At 41.9% G+C, this 18,215-nt stretch overlaps 2 protein-coding genes across 8 annotated transcripts in view; both read right to left on the bottom strand.

The window, feature by feature from the left end:
- rasgrp3 (RAS guanyl releasing protein 3 (calcium and DAG-regulated)) overlaps nt 1–92 on the bottom strand; it is a 42,220-nt gene extending 42,128 nt beyond the window's left edge. The window contains exon 1 of the mRNA XM_026190486.2: nt 17–92. The gene's annotated coding sequence lies outside the window, so the exon portion shown is untranslated. The remainder of the gene's footprint in view (nt 1–16) is intronic.
- An 879-nt stretch (nt 93–971) lies between these two features.
- ltbp1 (latent transforming growth factor beta binding protein 1) overlaps nt 972–18,215 on the bottom strand; it is a 135,958-nt gene continuing 118,714 nt past the window's right edge. For all 7 annotated transcript variants that reach the window (XM_080287815.1, XM_080287813.1, XM_026190474.2 and 4 more), the window contains 8 exons: nt 10,825–10,962; nt 9,815–9,976; nt 9,283–9,372; nt 8,827–8,955; nt 6,376–6,549; nt 5,204–5,356; nt 4,724–4,873; nt 972–4,634 (listed from right to left, as the gene is read on the bottom strand). In XM_080287815.1, coding sequence (XP_080143941.1) covers nt 4,462–4,634; nt 4,724–4,873; nt 5,204–5,356; nt 6,376–6,549; nt 8,827–8,955; nt 9,283–9,372; nt 9,815–9,976; nt 10,825–10,962 — 1,169 coding nt within the window. In that variant the 3' untranslated portion in view covers nt 972–4,461. The remainder of the gene's footprint in view (nt 4,635–4,723; nt 4,874–5,203; nt 5,357–6,375; nt 6,550–8,826; nt 8,956–9,282; nt 9,373–9,814; nt 9,977–10,824; nt 10,963–18,215) is intronic.

Raw genomic sequence — 18,215 nt, 5'->3', positions numbered from 1 at the left:
TAAAATATGCACCTACCTTACTGTGAACACTGCCAGCTTACATCTGCTACAGAAATCATGATCCTATTGTTGTACTCATCAGGATAACCAGCAATATGCAGAAAACTCAAACTGCTGCAGGTTATCTTGCTACCCAAAGATTCCCCTCCCATCCTGGCTTTTTTTTTTTTCACACACTCAGTCCAGAAATAGATTCAGAATTTACTGAAAACAAAGGGTGGTGTGCAAGACAACTCTGTCTCTATCTGTACCAAGACTACTCACTGATATTTGCAGAGGGGAGGAGCAGACTTTATCTATAAGCAAAGTGAACAGATTCTTTTGTAGCTGATTCATCAGTTTTTATTTTCTATAAAGTGTCTCATTCTGGCTTTAACTCCCTTATAGGCAGACTACAGAACCACCACTGGCAGCAATAAATAATTAAAGTAATTGTTTTCTGTATGACTTTATCAGTCTTTTTCATTTGCTTAGCAGTACCTACGAAGATGTATAAGGATGGTACTGTGACTAGTTGGCTAATCGCTAATCATCTGTTGCAGTGTTCCTATAGTTTCATTACTGAGTTTCATCAGTGATGCTATGCCCAACTTACACGGTCCATAACAGCATTCGACATGTTTCTCATTCAAAAGTTGAACAACTTGAGCAAGATGGTGTTTAACAATACACTGGAAGAAATAGATTTAGATGCAAGGTTTAATGCTAAACGATTTTTAAGTAGTGAGGTCCAGGGCTCCATCACAGACACATGCACAGGAATCTCTTTCTGTGCAAGTCAGTTTCCACTTTCAGGTCCCAGCACAGGACAAAAAAGTCTTGGAGCAGCAACAGAGCTGCTCTATGTTAAGTTCAACATGTATTATTTATTTGTATGTATGTATGTATATAAATAATACATGTTGAACTGAACATAGATATAAAATCATCTAAAAAAATTTCAACTAGTAAAAACAGACAAGCAGCTGGTGTTAAATATCACAATTTGTGGTTTATTATCAAGGGGTTTAATGTACATTGTATTATGAATTCATAGAAAAAGCTATTTATTCATGTACATATTACAAATACATCAGCTGTCTTTTGTTTAAATGTACACAAGGTTCTTCTCTCCGATCACTGCCTCATAGCAGCTTTGCAACCTGGCAAGACTTTGCAGTGAAATACAGTTAAGAGAAGTAGGAAACAAAACACATGTGAATTCAGTCCCTTCAAGACACTGAGGGAAGTACTACCAGGTAACACAACAACCTGCTTGTAAGAAACAACATATTTGTAAGAGACATGGAAGGTGGCTTTGGCTATGTTTCAGACAACCAGTAGTTCTCTAACTGCATCTGAACACCCTTACAAAAGCTTATTTCAAAGACATTAGCTACTTTCTTTAAAACAACAAGTGCATATTACATATCTGGTGATGCTGTGGTGTAGAGACAAGCTCGTTTTTTTTCAACAGATAAAGGCATGGCAATGGAGGAAGCAAAGGATTGGACAGCTGGCTTCTTCACAGAATTAAATATCCACAATCAGTTTGATTGGGTACAAAATACAACTTGATCCCCCAGCACGAGTCCATAGGGTTTGTCAGTACGATAAATGAGCAAAATGGTCTGCTATGATATACACAAAACCCCACTTAAACACAGAATTAAGCACCAGACAAGACATAGATTTTATACAGTTATGTAGTTTCTCCCCTCCACGTAGGCACCATGTTGTACATTAGGCTGAATCTTCATCTCAAGTAAATTACTGTTTGTTTCATTTAGTGTGTGTCATATACAGTGCAGAATATATGGGCTTTGATTAATGACGAGTGTGTGAGTACTTGTATTTCTATACTTTTAAGGACCAAGCATCCTCTCTGAAATCAGAAAGCGTTTTGGCAGAAGACACACTGGCTGACGTGCATTTTGTTTAAGGTTGCAAGTATGGGCTTTATCAATTGTTGGCATCAGATGTTGAGCTGGATAGAGAAATAACGGATGGCTTTTTCAAAAAAATCAATCAAACACAAAGCAGTGACAGATCAGTGACACAGCACAATAAATATGGCGGTTAAAAAAATCCGAGGGTTACTTGATGCATGTATTAGACATGCTAGCAGCAGGAGCCGAGGAAAGGAGCCACACTGTTCGCTCAGGTAACCAACTTTGGTCCAGCTTTGGGAAATACCAAAGCTACGAGATCATTTGTTGTAAAATTTGGTACAGGAATGAATTTTCTGTGCATCATGTTCCTGCTGATTTCAGTGAAGTCTTCTTTGGGTTGACCACACAGTTTGGAGTATTAGCATCTCCACACCAGAGGCCAGATTTACTAAGCACTAAATTGGTAGTCAATTTTTAGTGAACTGATAACAAAAGAAGTGCAGGTGTCACAAATTTATCGCTCCCTGGAAAGAGAATGGCCATTCAGTCCAAATGAAAGGCAGCTAAAAGAGGATCTCGATGTTCTTCTGCGAGAAGCTGATGGAAACTGCGTCGAGTTTTGGAGGCGGATCAGTACATTAATGAAGTTAGTGTGCCACATGTCTTAATGTGCAAACAGTTTTTTTTAATCTGCATATTATACGAGGCTGCAGCAATTTATTCAAGTCAAAGGAAGGGATCTGACTCTCAGACAATTCCTGCAACAATCACAAAATCCATCCTGTGATACCTGATCAACATATCAGTTTTGACTTGCTCTTATACACTTCAGCTCTGAGTTGTATTTATAGCTTTATGTGGACAGACATTTTAGCATGTTATGTAACACATGATATGGGAAAAAAGAGGCAAAACATTTGAAAGTGAAACATGTAAAGGCTTCTGTGTTCACTGTTTAGAAAAAACCCCCAATAACACCTTTACCAGAAACATCCGAGGACCGTCTCTGAACATTTGGGCTGAAGAGCTACAGGTCGAAGCTTTGCTACATCTCAGGGCACTAAACACTTACTCTGATAACTCACTTGTATCCCAGATGAACTGGCAACTACCACATCAACAAATCACAGACACATGTTAAACAGCAATGCAATTAATTGCCTGTAACCTTCCTCAAATTCCATTTACTTTACCTCTTTATTAGTAAATCTACTGGTACTGGTGCGCTGTAAATGAATGCGTGTGAAAGACAGTCCAACCCCTGGCACATGTGCCAGTCACACTGAATGTTTAGATCTTCTGGAGCTTTTCCAAACTCAGTGTTGCTGATTAGTCAAACACAATGACATTTTCAACAGTGCTAATCCAGTTAGCAAACTGGCACTGTTACACAACTGTTACATTTATGTTTTTGGAAAACCACTGGAAGTTTGGACCAGTTGGAACAGCAAAAGAGATTTTGTACAACTCTGTTTCCGTGCAACAATGAGTTTTTGCACATCAAGTTTTCAGTTATTTAATACAGAGCAGCAGAAAAGAAGCACAATTTGCCACTATCAGACTTTCTTTCTCCAGTAAAAATGATCTGTGTGTAATGGTTGTTTAGGTGTTTTTACAGCACATAACGTTTTTTGTAAATAGCAGTTTGTGTTTGTCCATATCTATCGTTTTATACATCTGGAAACTAGCTACAAAAAAAACCCACCCACAATGATGCTTTAGATGATGTGTAAAAAACATTTCCCCGTAGGCTTTCTTTAAAAGATACATCTGTTCAAAACCAAAACTCAAATTCAATATTTGTGCTGGTGTTGGTAAATATTCATTAAAAACAATGGATAATAATAGGCCCTGCATTTATACCACTTACATACAATGTATAGGAGGGCTTTATTTAACAAAAACACACAAAAACAAACAGCACTAAATGAAGAAAGCCCAACAAAATGAAATGTGAGAGGAAGTGAACCATAAGGCTGTAAAGCAGGAGTGAAAAAAGATGCTGGTACAAAGCATATGACCATCATTTTGGCAGCTCAGCTGATGGCTTAGCTGACACCCATCTACTCATCCAGTTTGCTAATCACTCGGGCTTTGCCATTTCTGCTTTTTACCCCACTCACAGTTGCTATGCATCTGTAAGCTGCTTTGCAACCCACTTCCAGGCCAGCTGCTCTTTCCATGCCGTCTCTGGCTTGACCAGTGTCTTATTTGTTTTGAGTGATGTCTGCTTGGTGCTATTGATTTTGCTGCCTCTGGCTTTTCACTTTCCACGAGGAAGAGTGACAGGTTCCACACGCTGCCACAAAAAAAATTACTGCATTTCTAATTATAGTGCCCTTAAAAGAATTATGCCTCCAGAAATGTATAAAAGAAATAAAGGTACACTAACCAACACTAACTTATTCTAACTTTTGTTACTTTGGGATTGTTGCTGTATGCTACAACCAAGGCCAGCAGTTCAAATTAAGATTGCTGTTGACATTTTGAGAATGAGTGAAAGTGGTGTGAGGACGTCCTCACAAGTATAGTAATACAAGATTATGCATGTGGTTTTGGTGTCTCTTGTCGCCTCCTGGTCAGTCCACGCTCACTGTGTGTGTGTGGATGTCTGGTGTTTTTCCGCCTCCACGCAGTAGTTGGGTTTGTCAGAGGCCTTAAAGCCTGGAAGACACACACACTGGTAGGAGCCCACATTATTGATGCACCTGGCGTTTTTACACAGTGACATCCGGTTGTTTAGTTCTAAACACTCGTTAACATCTGTGGACAGATGTGACAGAAAAAGAAGGTTGGATCAAAATGTTTTCTTTGTGTTACAGTTTAGGCTGTATGCGTGTTTGCTCTCCTACCAATGCAGGTCATGCGGGACAGGTCCAGCGTATATCCATCAAAGCAGTCACACGTGTAACCCTCCTGAACCCGGACACACCGACCGTTCTCGCAGCCGTTCAGTATTCCGCACTCCTCTGCTCGCAAACCCTCAAAAGCTCTGTATGGGTCTGAGCCACGTAAAACACAGTGTTTCACTTAATATCAGAGAAGACACCATTCCTGGATGAAAGCAGCTGCCCTCTATGGCACAGGTCATACACTATATGGATGAAAGCAGCTGCCCTCTATGGCACAGGTCATACACTATATGGATGAAAGCAGCTGGGCTCACAATTACATTTTTTTGAAGTATGATAAAAGTGAACTTCTGGGCTTTTCAATTGCAAATGGAAGAACTTATTTGTGAAGATGTCATGAAAGTGAATATTGATAAAACAATCCTTTCTTGTAGCACTATTCTGTACTTCTGTTAACATCAAAACTGCAGAAATACTCACACTCTTCAATATCATAGTGGGGACGTGCTTCAAGTGATAGAGAATAGTCTGGTGTCACAGCATATTCATGAACTGGACCTGCAACAAGAGCGTCACGACCGTACGGCCGCCGCCCACCACTCAGAGGAAGGTTACACATGGAGGCGTAGTCCTCTGAGACGAGAGAGAGAGAGTGAGAAAAACGACAAATCACTGAGTAAGAAATGCCAGGACCTGGAGCTGTTCAATGACGCAATGATCCCTACAGACACTATTTAAGACCTTTTTTTTGCCTGGAAACAAATCCCTGTTCTTAAAAACTTTGTATTTCCCTTTAAGTCTTAAATGTAAGCTTTACTCCCATATTACAGCTCCTCCTTTACCTGGAACTCTACAAAAAACAATAAATAGGGCAAAGTCTAATATGATGGGGAAAGTAAGCAACAAACAATGCAGTTCTTTCTAAACACTCGGTACATTTGACAGAACCAATTCTTGAGTTACAACATCAGAATTCCTCAACACAAGGTCTGGAAATAATCTGGTTTCTTGGAGCTAAATCTACCACCTCTTGTATGAGAGAAACAGCACTTTTATTTTGAGTTTCCAACTTCTGTAGATCCACTAATGTAGTTGGAATATATGTAGACTTAAAGCTTATACTTCTATGTAGGTCAGGAATCTGCACCTGCAGTTTCCATTACATACATTATGTGTACATATGAATCAGGTAAATCTTATGGCAGGTACTGTTTTACCTGGGCGTTATCAGCTGACATGATGATGAAGGATTCATAACTGCATGTAAGTGATGCTAACAGTGAGATAAGCAGGCCTTGTGGAACAGTTTTTTCCAACACGTTCACATTTCAAACACATGAATTATTTAATACCCGAAGGCATTTTGTTTAAATCGCTTTGTTTTATCAGTTCTGAATTTCCACAGAAATAAACGGTAATTTAATTAAACGCCCCTACACTGAAACATTGTCAGAGATGTAGTGTAACCTAGTAATTCACAAAAACCACAAAGATAAAATGAATGTTTAAAATATTCATCTCACTTGTCATTTTTTAATTCAATGGAACAGTTGTTTGTGTCAGTTCTCATAAAGCTCCAACAGTCCCACAAAACTGACATCACTGACATATCATCTGATTTATAAATGCAACGTGTGTGTGGGTGGGTGTACCTGTGTCTCTGGAAGGACACAGGGCACATTGCATGCCCCAGGCATATCCGTGCAGACAGCAGCACTCGGTGTACGTGGTCTTCTGGTTAGGACCAAGTGGATTGATGCACATCATATTTCTGACCTCTTGCCAGCAGATGTCCCCATAGTCTATCTCCTCCGTTTCACGTTGGTCTGCAAACACACACATTGTCACCTATAAACTTTGATAAGCTTGGTGTACTTTCTAACATAAGGATAAATGTCTTGCAGCACATGGAATTTAAAATGGAAAACACACGCCACGCACAAAGTGGGGGAGAAGATGTGCTGAAAAAATGTATAAAAATAAAAATCAAGAGATTAAATGGATCTGATGAGGAGTAGGTATACGCAAAACATCACACACTTTGCTTTATCAATCTTCAGGTAATATCTACAGACTTCATGTAAAGTCTATCAGTACACATAACTGCATGTCGACACCCAGAAAGTGTTTGCAAAGCTCCTTTACAGACACTTTAAGACATTAACCCAGGGAATATTCATATTGAATTCTGTTTTTTATATACAGTATTATTTACAGTTATAGAGCTCATTTAAAAAAGATAAACAGCTGTTTTGTTTTTACTTCTAGTTGTAAGTCCACGTGAACATTAAGGAATATATTGTGTAGAATGATGTAGAGCAGTGTTTCCCAAGTGCTGTGCCGCAGGCGTGTCGTGAGAAATGATCAGGTGTGCCGTGGAAGCTTATCTGGTTCCACCTGATTGGTACTCTAAGCAATCAGCGTGAGTAATGGGCAGAACAATTACATTCTCTTCCACTAGAGGGCAGTACAACTTCCTGCTCTAAATAAATGGGTCGCCAACAGCCAATAACACAGAAGAAGATGAAGAAGAAATTACATAATAGTCATGCTATGAATTAGACAGCACAGTGTAATAACAATAGATACATTTTTGAAAGAAAAAGTGGTCAGTCTGACCCGGGTCCGGGAGAAATTCCCACCCAGATGAAGGCCCGAACATGAGTAGTGGTTAGAAGAAGCAAAAAAGGTATACTGGGGACAAACCAAGCCAATTCCACTATACCTGATGTGTGGAGAAAAATAATCAATGTGCTTTTTGTGATATTTTTTTTGGTGGTGTGCCGTGTGATTTTTCTATTGTGAAATATGTGCCGTGGCTACAGGAGGTTAAGCCGAAATGTGGCAGTAGGAAAATATGTTGTTCTCACTCAGAGAGACAAGTCAGTCATATGTCTACCACATGGATATGAAGCTGGACAACGATCCCTCATGTAGTTGTTTGTTTTCCCAACATTAAGCAACTTGAGTTAATAACATACAGTATATTACCGGTAAGAGTGCATCCTAGGAAAAAGTTCAAAGTAAATACATAACATAACATTAACACCGTTAGATAGAAAAACATTTTACAGTTTAAATAATGTCATATTAAAAATTAATATATTGTTTTGAGAAAAAAAATATGGGAAGACAAACAGGATTCTGAGTCATGATTTTTCATTCTTGAATACAGGGAGTAATCTGCAGTTTTATGTCAGTGCCAGCAGAGGTCACAATAGGACTTGAAAAAAAAATCAAAAGCTGGCTCCTGAATCAAAAGATGAGACGATGCATTCCCAAAACGGTGTGCTTTCTATTTCATGACACTGTCATTCAAAAAATGCTTTAAAGAAGTGAACAATTACATTTAATTGTGCGATAAACTGAAATGATTTTACATCAGTAGCTAAAAGTTAGTTTTGGCACTGGCGGTTAGGTTTCATAGATGACCACGTGAAGAAGAATGGCGACATTTAGATTTGAAAAAACGTGACTTTTTTTTTTTTTATGTAATTATGTGGTCTTGAAATGGCGAACAGAAAACTTTCCAGCCACCTCAGGATGGAAGATGCGGCGGTTCCCAATGGGGAATCGTGGGGCTTATACACAAACACATGTATGAGCCATCTGTGTTCAAACACTTCCCATCAACACACAGCGACTCATCCAGACACTCATCGACGTCTACAGTAAAGACAGGCAGAGAAAAACACCACAACTTAGAGGATGTTATGCCACGACGTGGAACAAATGCTAAATGCTGCAAATTGATTCCAGGTTCTTTTGACCTTTCATCATACAATGAAACATTTCTACAACCCTAACCCTTCAGTGCTTCTCAACCGTGTTGGTGGAGAAGGTGTATTTAGTAAGTCAGGGTGCATGAAACTGCGTCACTCTGTCAGGACTTTGTGAGCCCTTCAGCTAAATCAAGCAGAGTATAAAACACGGGACATGTAATCACACCATCCCAGGATCAAATGTGACTATGGACACACACTGCCTGTGATTTACTCTCTGTAAACTGATACTGTTAGTTGTGTCAGTAAATACCGTATTATCTGAGCAACGATAACACTTGGCTCCTTTCTCTGTGTGCACATCTGTCTGTTTTTCCTCACCTCTGCACTCCAGTTTGATGGGGTCGTAGTCCTGTCCGGTCTTGCAGTAACACTCGTAGCTACCCTCAGTATTCATGCAGAAGCCTCCTTTACACACCTCCTGACCAAACAGTGAACATTCATCTCCATCTGAAAACACACACAGTATTAATACAGTCTCCTTAATACAGGCCTTAGCCACTACACAGTACTATCTGTACAGTGAGTGCCATAAAATACTATATTAACATGTTTTACAGCTAAACTAAAGCCTGATTTGGCCTCTGCTAAGAGAAATGCATCTTTCTGCAGCATAACTACACACTGTTTCAAAGCTGTGTGAACAAGACAAAAAAATCCATTCAGTTGATTTAAAAATCTTTGCTCAGCATACTATAAAACGTTTCCTATGACTGAGTAAAAATAATCTGTGTTAGGTTTATATGCATGACATGAATGGCTGTAGACTTTTCTTACCCCTGTAGACATCAGAAGTGGGTACTCCATACAGGAAGTCTCCATTGGGAATAAAACCTCTTCCAGATGGACACATCTGGTTAAACTGGTCTGTAAGAGGACAGACACATGTTTGCAACAATCCTGTATGCACACTGGGTAAGATATAAACCCAGTATGTGTTGTGGTTTTCATGTCAAGAAAACAGTTTCGGTGCAACTTTTTTGCACTGAAAATTGAATTGAATTTTTTCAAAGTGGGTTGTAGTATACAGCACTTTAATTGGTCAGTAAGACTAAAAAGCACTCTATAAAGCTTTCCATTTACCTCAGGACCACGAGGAGATAATATACTGAGAGGAGCTATAGGGAGACATAATGTGAAAAAAGGTGAGGAGGTTGTGTTTTTCATCCTAGTCACCTTGCTTTGGATAATGAAAAGCAACCTTTTTGTTCAAATGTGGTATGCTGGGATTTTTAAACCCTCTCAGAATACTGTGTAGGTGCCTCTGGTGAGAACACTATGTATATTTCATTATCCTCCTTGAGCTTACCTGTGCCATTGACAGGACAGGGATGCACCTCACAGTTATCACCCCAGCCAGCTCCCAGCGTGCAGCAGCACTCCTGCAGTGTAACATGGCTGGTCAGTACACTCTCACACAGGTTCTCGTCATTCAGACGGTAGTAGCACTCCTTCCGCTCCACCAACGGTGCTGAAAGACAAATGAAGGAGTTCAGTCAGCCCTACTATTCTTTTACTTTTCTGTCAAAGCACTTTGCAAACTTCATTCTTAAAGCTACAATATAAATAAAATGAGCATTATTATTATATATGTACTTGTAGTGTTGCAATGAAAAAAGCCTCCCAAAAAGCTCATGAGCATGTGCAGTGGACTGCACAACGCGACAGAAAACCTGGAGGCGAGAAAACTGTTTTGGCTTATATACTGTATATAAACTGGGCAATCTAAGAAATAAGAAAGCAACTACAAATCAGTACAATTTCTCCATTTCAAGATTTGGTACTAAGTTGGAGAAATATATAACGTATAAAGATTTCCTGCCTGTACCGTCACCAGTGCAGGAGCTATTTAAGGAGAGGAGGTTGTTCTTCTTTATCAGTGTTTAAACATTTAAACATTTAAACAGCACAATACAGACTGCTGAATGCAGACAAATAACTGTAAGAAGAACAATATCAGCTCCTGCAACATTTATGTTTCTAGCAATGAAGTTAAATGCAACTAATCGCCTCCATGATATCACAACTGGAGCAGGTCTTGGGGATTAATACATTTTAAGGATCGCTTTACTTACTTTGGTTTGACAAAAGCTTCACTGATCAGATTATTCAATAAGATGCCAGAAAAAACACAGTTGTTTATATGAAAATAAATTCTACACTTGTAGAGTAATGTCTGGACGTAGTTATGGAGCCTCGTCGTTCTTTCATGTGTTGAAAGGAACCCACTGTTATTTTCATGGGACGGTGTCAATGGCAGTGTAATGAAACCAGCTGTGCATTGGTCTATCTTCAACTTATTTGTCAATCTGAAGTCACCTGTGGGAATCGGCTCGCACTTGGCGATCATGCCGTTGTATTCTTGGCCACTAGGACACTCGCACTGGAATTTACCATCCCTGTTTACGCACTGCGCCTCTCCACAGACATTGCCCAGCAGCGCACACTCATCCACATCTGTGGAAAAGTCAAAGAATGTATTAATAGAAGATTTGTTCATATTTGAATGAAGTTCATTTGCTTTGATAGTTAAGCTAAGTAGCTGATAAACACAAAACAGAAAAAAAACCCTAAATACGAAATATGTTAATCGATTGTATATAAGTGACTCAAATTTTATGTTTGAAAAGGAGTAGGAAGAGGAAGAGACTTATATGATACTACCCATTCTTCCTATATCAGGGTGGGGAACTCCAGGCCTCAAGGATCGGTGTCCTGCAGGGTTTAGATCTCACCCTAGGTCACCACACCTGAATCAAATGATTAGTTCATCACCAGGCCTCTGGAGAACTTCAAGACATGTTGAGGAGGTCATTTAGCCATTTAAATCAGCTGTGTTGGATCAAGGACACATCTGAAACCTGCAGGACACCGGCCCTTGAGGCCTGGAGTTTCCCACCCCTGGTGTATATCATTAGTGTGTTATCTGTTGAAGTTGCACAGTGAGCTGTGATCCTGCTAGCTTTAGTGATTTTTAAATACAGGCTGATTCATCTTCTGTCATTTTACATCTATTTGGATTTTAAAAAATATCTATACTCACAAATAGAGCATAGACACATTTAGACACTATTATTTACACTATTTTGCCAACTGTCTGGCACACTGCCACATGTGGAAACTGTTTCAGATAATTAGTTCACTTTGCAATCAGCCTAAGCACTATAAATAAGCTACAGGTAAGCTGTCCGTGTGGAGTACAATGGAGTGAGCAGGAAGAGTGAGAAGAGTGAGAATTAGAGGAGGCCGAGGAAGAGGACGTGGAGGTGAAGAAGTAGGACGAAGAGGACGGCAAGGACAAGGAGGTGAAGTTAGAGAAAGAGGACAAGGAGGAGCAAGAGGAGGATGAGGAGGGGGAAGATGAAGGGTAAGAAGAGTAAGAAATAGAATTACTGATGACATCAGAGCTACAATAGTGGACCATGTAATCAACCGTGGAATGACCCTGAGGGAAGCTGGCCAACGGGTTCAGCCTAACTCGAGCCGCTACACTGTAGCGAGCATCATAAGGACATCTTGAAATGAGAATCGGTGAGCACAGTCACTTTGCACTAGGATTTGTAGCACTGCCGTATGCTAATGAGGAACACGACAATACCATAGATGTAAAAATACTGAAATTGTTACTTTACAGAATTGCTAGACGAGCAGATGCTGGGGGCAGAGGAAGCATGTTCACTGCAGACCAAGAAACTCATATAGTCAATACGGTGATTGCAAATAATTCCATAAGGCTACGCAAAATTCAGCAGCGCATAATTGAGGATGATTCCACCTTCCAAAACATACAAAATGTGAGCATTTCTGTATGAGGTCGTGTACTTGCCCGCAACAGAATCCGAATGAAACAAATCTACAGAGCACCTTTTGAAAGAAACAGTGAACGTGTAAAACAGCTGCGATATGTGCAGGTAAGCTATAGTATCACTGGTACTGAATCTGGAAGTGCACACTGTAGTGCTGTGCATGTGCCTGCTGTGCTGAATTTGTTTTGTCTTGTCTAGAGAGCGATGGAGCTAGAGGCAGATGGGTTGTGAGCAGTTTTTTGTGGATGAGGCTGGTTTTCACCTCACTAAGACAAGGAGACGTGGCAGGAACATTATTGGACACCGTGCCATAATCATGTCCCAGGACAACGTGGTGGTAACACAACTATGTGTGCAGCTATAAGTCAAAATAGTGTTGCTCACCATCATGCAACCATGGGCCCATATAACAATACACACATTACATTCCTGGACACCTTACAGGACATGCTCACTAATGTTCAGAGACCAGAGCAGACCAGATACGTTATCATATGGGACAATGTTAGTTTCCATAGGGCTGCTTTGGTCCGCAACCGGTTTACAGATCACCCACTCTTCACTGTACTCAACCTCCACCCATACTCTCCATTCTTGAATCCAATTGAAGAGTTCTTCTCTGCCTGGCGCTGGAAGGTCTGTGACCGTCATCCCCATCAACGCATAGCCCTTTTACAGGCAATGGAGGAGGCATGTGGGGATATTGACCAGGCATCATGTCAGGCCTGGATGCGCCATTCCACAAGATAATTTCCCCGGTGCCTTGGACTAGAGGACATTGCATGTGATGTAGACACAATTTTGTGGCCGGACCCAGAGAGACGACACGATGTAGACTGATTTCTTTTCTTTCCTCAGTGAAATTACTATTTTGTTTTGACTTGGAAATAAACACTTGTGTTTATTTTGATGTGTGTGAATAAACACCAGTACTTGAAGTTTGGATCCCTCAGTGTTTACGGACCTATGACAAAAGTATGACCTCAAACTGACATGGCCTACTTTGTGCACAGAGAAAGCAAAGGCCAGACGTGTTTTCTATTCATACCTTCAGTGTGTCGTTGGTGCATTATGTGCTTATTAATGTGATAGCTTGTGTTAACTGTTTGATACGAAAACACCATTTTTACGAAGGTTTGGAGAGTTAAGCAAGGGTTATTAGCTTTTGTAAGAAAACTTCAATGTTTTGCTGATTTGGTGAAGGGTTTTCTTATTTCTGTGTAGAGTTTTGCAAAAATAGTCAATAGTTACAAAAAATGAGCTTAAGCCATCAGAAAAAACTGTAATTCTTCAAAAACTGAATTCCTGGCAGTGTCTGCATTTCGCTGAAAATAAACTGTGTCATTCAAATACACAGTTTATTTTCTTTCTAATTCATTTATTTTCTTGTTTTAGGAGGACAGTTTCTTTTTTGGGGGGTTACAAATGTCATTATTGTTGCTGGTTTGTCACACTTTTTTTCTGTGGTGATAAAGCCTGATGTTGTTTATATACTAAAGGAATCCTGTCACCTCGACTCACTGGGTTCCCTCCATTTTCAACAAGTGGGGTTTAACTTCCAACCCTGCAATAATGATTTCATTCATCCTAGTGTCGTTTTTCCAAGTCCTCTGTTCTCTTTTCTAGGAGGTAAATTTGCTTATCCTTCTCAGCAATCTGTATCAGTAGATCCACCAATTCCAACATACTTTTCTGTTAGAGATGGACCTCTTTATGCTTCATATAGCTGATACACCTGATGGGTGCTCTTGGGACGACTTTGAGGATTTCAGTAGCTGAAGTCCAGTCTAATGGTAAATTGACTGGTTCTCTTATAGCACTTTATTCAACTTCACCCATATTCACACAAGCACTTTTTTCTCTACAGGCAAGTGCTTTCACACCCCGATGAAAGCATCACAGAGGATCTTGGGATTTAGTATTTTGTCCAAGGAAACGTCGGCATGCAGCCTGGGATGGATCCACCAATCTCCCACTTAGGAGATGGCCTACACTACATCCTAACACACAGCAACCAGAGGAGCAAATAGTCTATTCATTCAAGACAAGTATCAAGCTCTTGTGCTTGCATATTCTGATCTCCAAGGAAACAAAGTAACCTTTATTTAAAGCTTCCTTCCACTTGGAAGGTACAGTATAGTCGTGGTTAAGGGGAAGCCCCTTTTGAAAAAATGTAAACTAACTGCCAAATTCATAAGTCAGAAATAAACACATAAACTTTCTTTTAATATTCACTCTTCACTCAAGTTGCTTGATGAGTTGCTCAGGGTTTAACAGAAATATTACAGAGATTACGACAGGTATCGACAGGCCAAGCGGAATGCGGCTCGGGCAGTGGCTGAAGCAAAAACTCGGGTGTGGGAGGAGTTCGGAGAGGCCATGGAAAAAGACTTTCGGGCTGCCTCGAAGAGATTCTGGCAAACCGTCAGACGTCTCAGGAGGGGAAAGCGGTGCTCTACCTGCACTGTGTATAGTGCTGGCGGAGCGCTGCTGATGTCGACTGAGAAAATAGTCAGGCGGTGGAAGGAATACTTCGAGGACCTCCTTAATCCCACTGACACGTCTTCCGAGGAGGAAGCAGAGTCTGGGGATGAGGGGAATGACCCGCCAATTTCCGGGGGCGAGGTCACTGAGGCAGTTAAACAACTCCTTGGTGGCAGAGCCCCTGGTGTTGATGAGGTCCGCCCCGAGTTCCTGAAGGCTCTGGACGTTGTAGGGCTGTCCTGGTTGACACGCCTCTGCAATGTTGCGTGGAGATCAGGGGCAGTACCTGTGGACTGGCAGACCGGGGTGGTGGTCCCCATCTTCAAGAAAGGGGACCGGAGGGTGTGTTCCAACTACAGGGGGATCACACTCCTCAGCCTCCCTGGGAAAGTCTATGCCAGGGTGCTGGAAAGGAGAGTTCGTCCGTTAGTCGAACCTCGGATACAGGAGGAACAATGCGGTTTTCGTCCTGGTCGCGGAACACTGGACCAGCTCTTTATCCTCTCCAGGATACTTGAGGGTGCATGGGAGTTTGCCCAACCAGTCTACATGTGTTTTGTGGACTTGGAGAAGGCATTCGACCGTGTCCCTCGGGGTGTCCTGTGGGAGGTGTTGCGGGAATATGGGGTGTCTGGCCCATTGCTACGGGCCATTCGATCCCTATACAACCGTTGCAAGAGCTTGGTTCGCATTGCCGGCAATAAGTCGGACTCGTTCCCGGTGGGTGATGGGCTCCGCCAGGGCTGCCCTTTGTCTCCGGTTCTGTTCATAATTTTTATGGACAGGATTTCTAGGCGCAGCCAAGTGGCGGAGGGCTTTCGCTTTGGTGGCCTCAGAATCTCATCTCTGATTTTTGCAGATGATGTGGTTCTGTTGGCTTCATCGGGTGAGGGCCTCCAGCTCGCACTGGAGCGGTTCGCAGCCGAGTGTGAAGCAGCGGGAATGAGGATCAGCACCTCCAAATCTGAGGCCATGGTTCTCAGCCGGAAAAGGGTGGAGTGCCCACTCCGGGTCGGGGATGAGTTCCTGCCCCAAGTGGAGGAGTTCAAGTATCTCGGGGTCTTGTTCGCGAGTGATGGGAGAAGGGAGCCGGAGATCGACAGACGGATTGGGGCTGCAGCTGCAGTAATGCGGACACTGCACCGGTCCATCGTGGTGAAGAGGGAGCTGAGTGTAAAAGCGAAGCTCTCAATTTACCGGTCGATCTACGTCCCTACCCTCACCTATGGCCACGAGCTGTGGGTAGTGACCGAAAGAACGAGATCGCGGATACAAGCGGCAGAAATGAGCTTCCTCCGAAGGGTGGCTGGCCTCTCCCTTAGAGATAGGGTGAGAAGTTCGGCCATCCGGGAGGGGCTCAGAGTAGAGCAGCTGCTGCTCCACATCGAAAGGAGCCAGCTGAGGTGGTTCGGGCATCTGACAAGGATGCCCCCTGGGCACCTCCTGGGTGAAGTGTTCCAGGCATGTCCCACCGGGAGGAGGCCCCGGGGCAGACCCAGGACACGCTGGAGAGATTATATCTCTCGGCTGGCCTGGGAACGCCTTGGTATTCCCCCGGATAAGCTGGAGGAGGTGGCTGGGGAGAGGGAGGTCTGGGCCTCTTTGCTTAGGCTGCTGCCCCCGCGACCCGGCCTCGGATAAAGCGGATGAAAATGGATGGATGGATGGATTACAGAGATATTAAGCTCTTAGGAAAGATGACATACTAGTAATATTACAGGGAGTGCAGAATTATTAGGCAAGTTGTATTTTGAGGAATAATTTTATTATTGAACAACAACCATGTTCTCAATGAACCCAAAAAACTCATTAATATCAAAGCTGAATGTTTTTGGAAGTAGTTTTTAGTTTGTTTTTAGTTTGAGCTATTTTAGGGGGATATCTGTGTGTGCAGGTGACTATTACTGTGCATAATTATTAGGCAACTTAACAAACAACAATATATACCCATTTCAATGATTTATTTTTACCAGTGAAACCAATATAACATCTCCACATTCACAAATATACATTTCTGACATTCAAAAACAAAACAAAAACAAATCAGCGACCAATATAGCCACCTTTCTTTGCAAGGACACTCAAAAGCCTGCCATCCATGGATCCTGTCAGTGTTTTGATCTGTTCACCATCAACATTGCGTGCAGCAGCAACCACAGCCTCCCAGACACTGTTCAGAGAGGTGTACTGTTTTCCCTCCTTGTAAATCTCACATTTGATGATGGACCACAGGTTCTCAATGGGGTTCAGATCAGGTGAACAAGGAGGCCATGTCATTAGTTTTTCTTCTTTTATACCCTTTCTTGCCAGCCACGCTGTGGAGGACATGGACGCGTGTGATGGAGCATTGTCCTGCATGAAAATCATGTTTTTCTTGAAGGATGCAGACTTCTTCCTGTACCACTGCTTGAAGAAGGTGTCTTCCAGAAACTGGCAGTAGGACTGGGAGTTGAGCTTGACTCCATCCTCAACCCGAAAAGGCCCCACAAGCTCATCTTTGATGATACCAGCCCAAACCAGTACTCCACCTCCACCTTGCTGGCGTCTGAGTCGGACTGGAGCTCTCTGCCCTTTACCAATCCAGCCACGGGCCCATCCATCTGGCCCATCAAGACTCACTCTCATTTCATCAGTCCATAAAACCTTAGAAAAACCAGTCTTGAGATATTTCTTGGCCCAGTCTTGACGTTTCAGCTTGTGTGTCTTGTTCAGTGGTGGTCGTCTTTCAGCCTTTCTTACCTTGGCCATGTCTCTGAGTATTGCACACCTTGTGCTTTTGGGCACTCCAGTGATGTTGCAGCTCTGAAATATGGCCAAACTGGTGGCAAGTGGCATCTTGGCAGCTGCACGCTTGACTTTTCTCAGTTCATGGGCAGTTATTTTGCGCCTTGGTTTTTCCACACGCTTCTTGCGACCCTGTTGACTATTTTGAATGAAACGCTTGATTGTTCGATGATCACGCTTCAGAAGCTTTGCAATTTTGAGACTGCTGCATCCCTCTGCAAGATATCTCACTATTTTTGACTTTTCTGAGCCTGTCAAGTCCTTCTTTTGACCCATTTTGCCAAAGGAAAGGACGCTGCCTAATAATTATGCACACCTGATATAGGGTGTTGATGTCATTAGACCACACCCCTTCTCATTACAGAGATGCACATCACCTAATATGCTTAATTGGTAGTAGGCTTTCAAGCCTATACAGGTTGGAGTAAAACAACATGCATGAAGAGGATGATGTGGACAAAATACTCATTTGCCTAATAATTCTGCACTCCCTGTACTTCTGTAAAGTTTCCAGAATAAAAGTGATCGAAGGTTGTATATGAAAATTAAAGAAGGTGACTGTTGTTGTCATTTGACCCTGAATAAATAACTATGAATTGAACTAACTGAATTTAACATAAGAAGACAAGAGGAGAA

This window comes from Astatotilapia calliptera, chromosome 13 (genome assembly GCF_964374335.1).
Source record: "Astatotilapia calliptera chromosome 13, fAstCal68.1, whole genome shotgun sequence".
NCBI classification, from domain to species: domain Eukaryota; kingdom Metazoa; phylum Chordata; class Actinopteri; order Cichliformes; family Cichlidae; genus Astatotilapia; species Astatotilapia calliptera.
The sequence above is the reverse complement of the archived record's forward strand: the minus strand, read 5'-3'. Positions and strand labels throughout refer to the sequence as shown.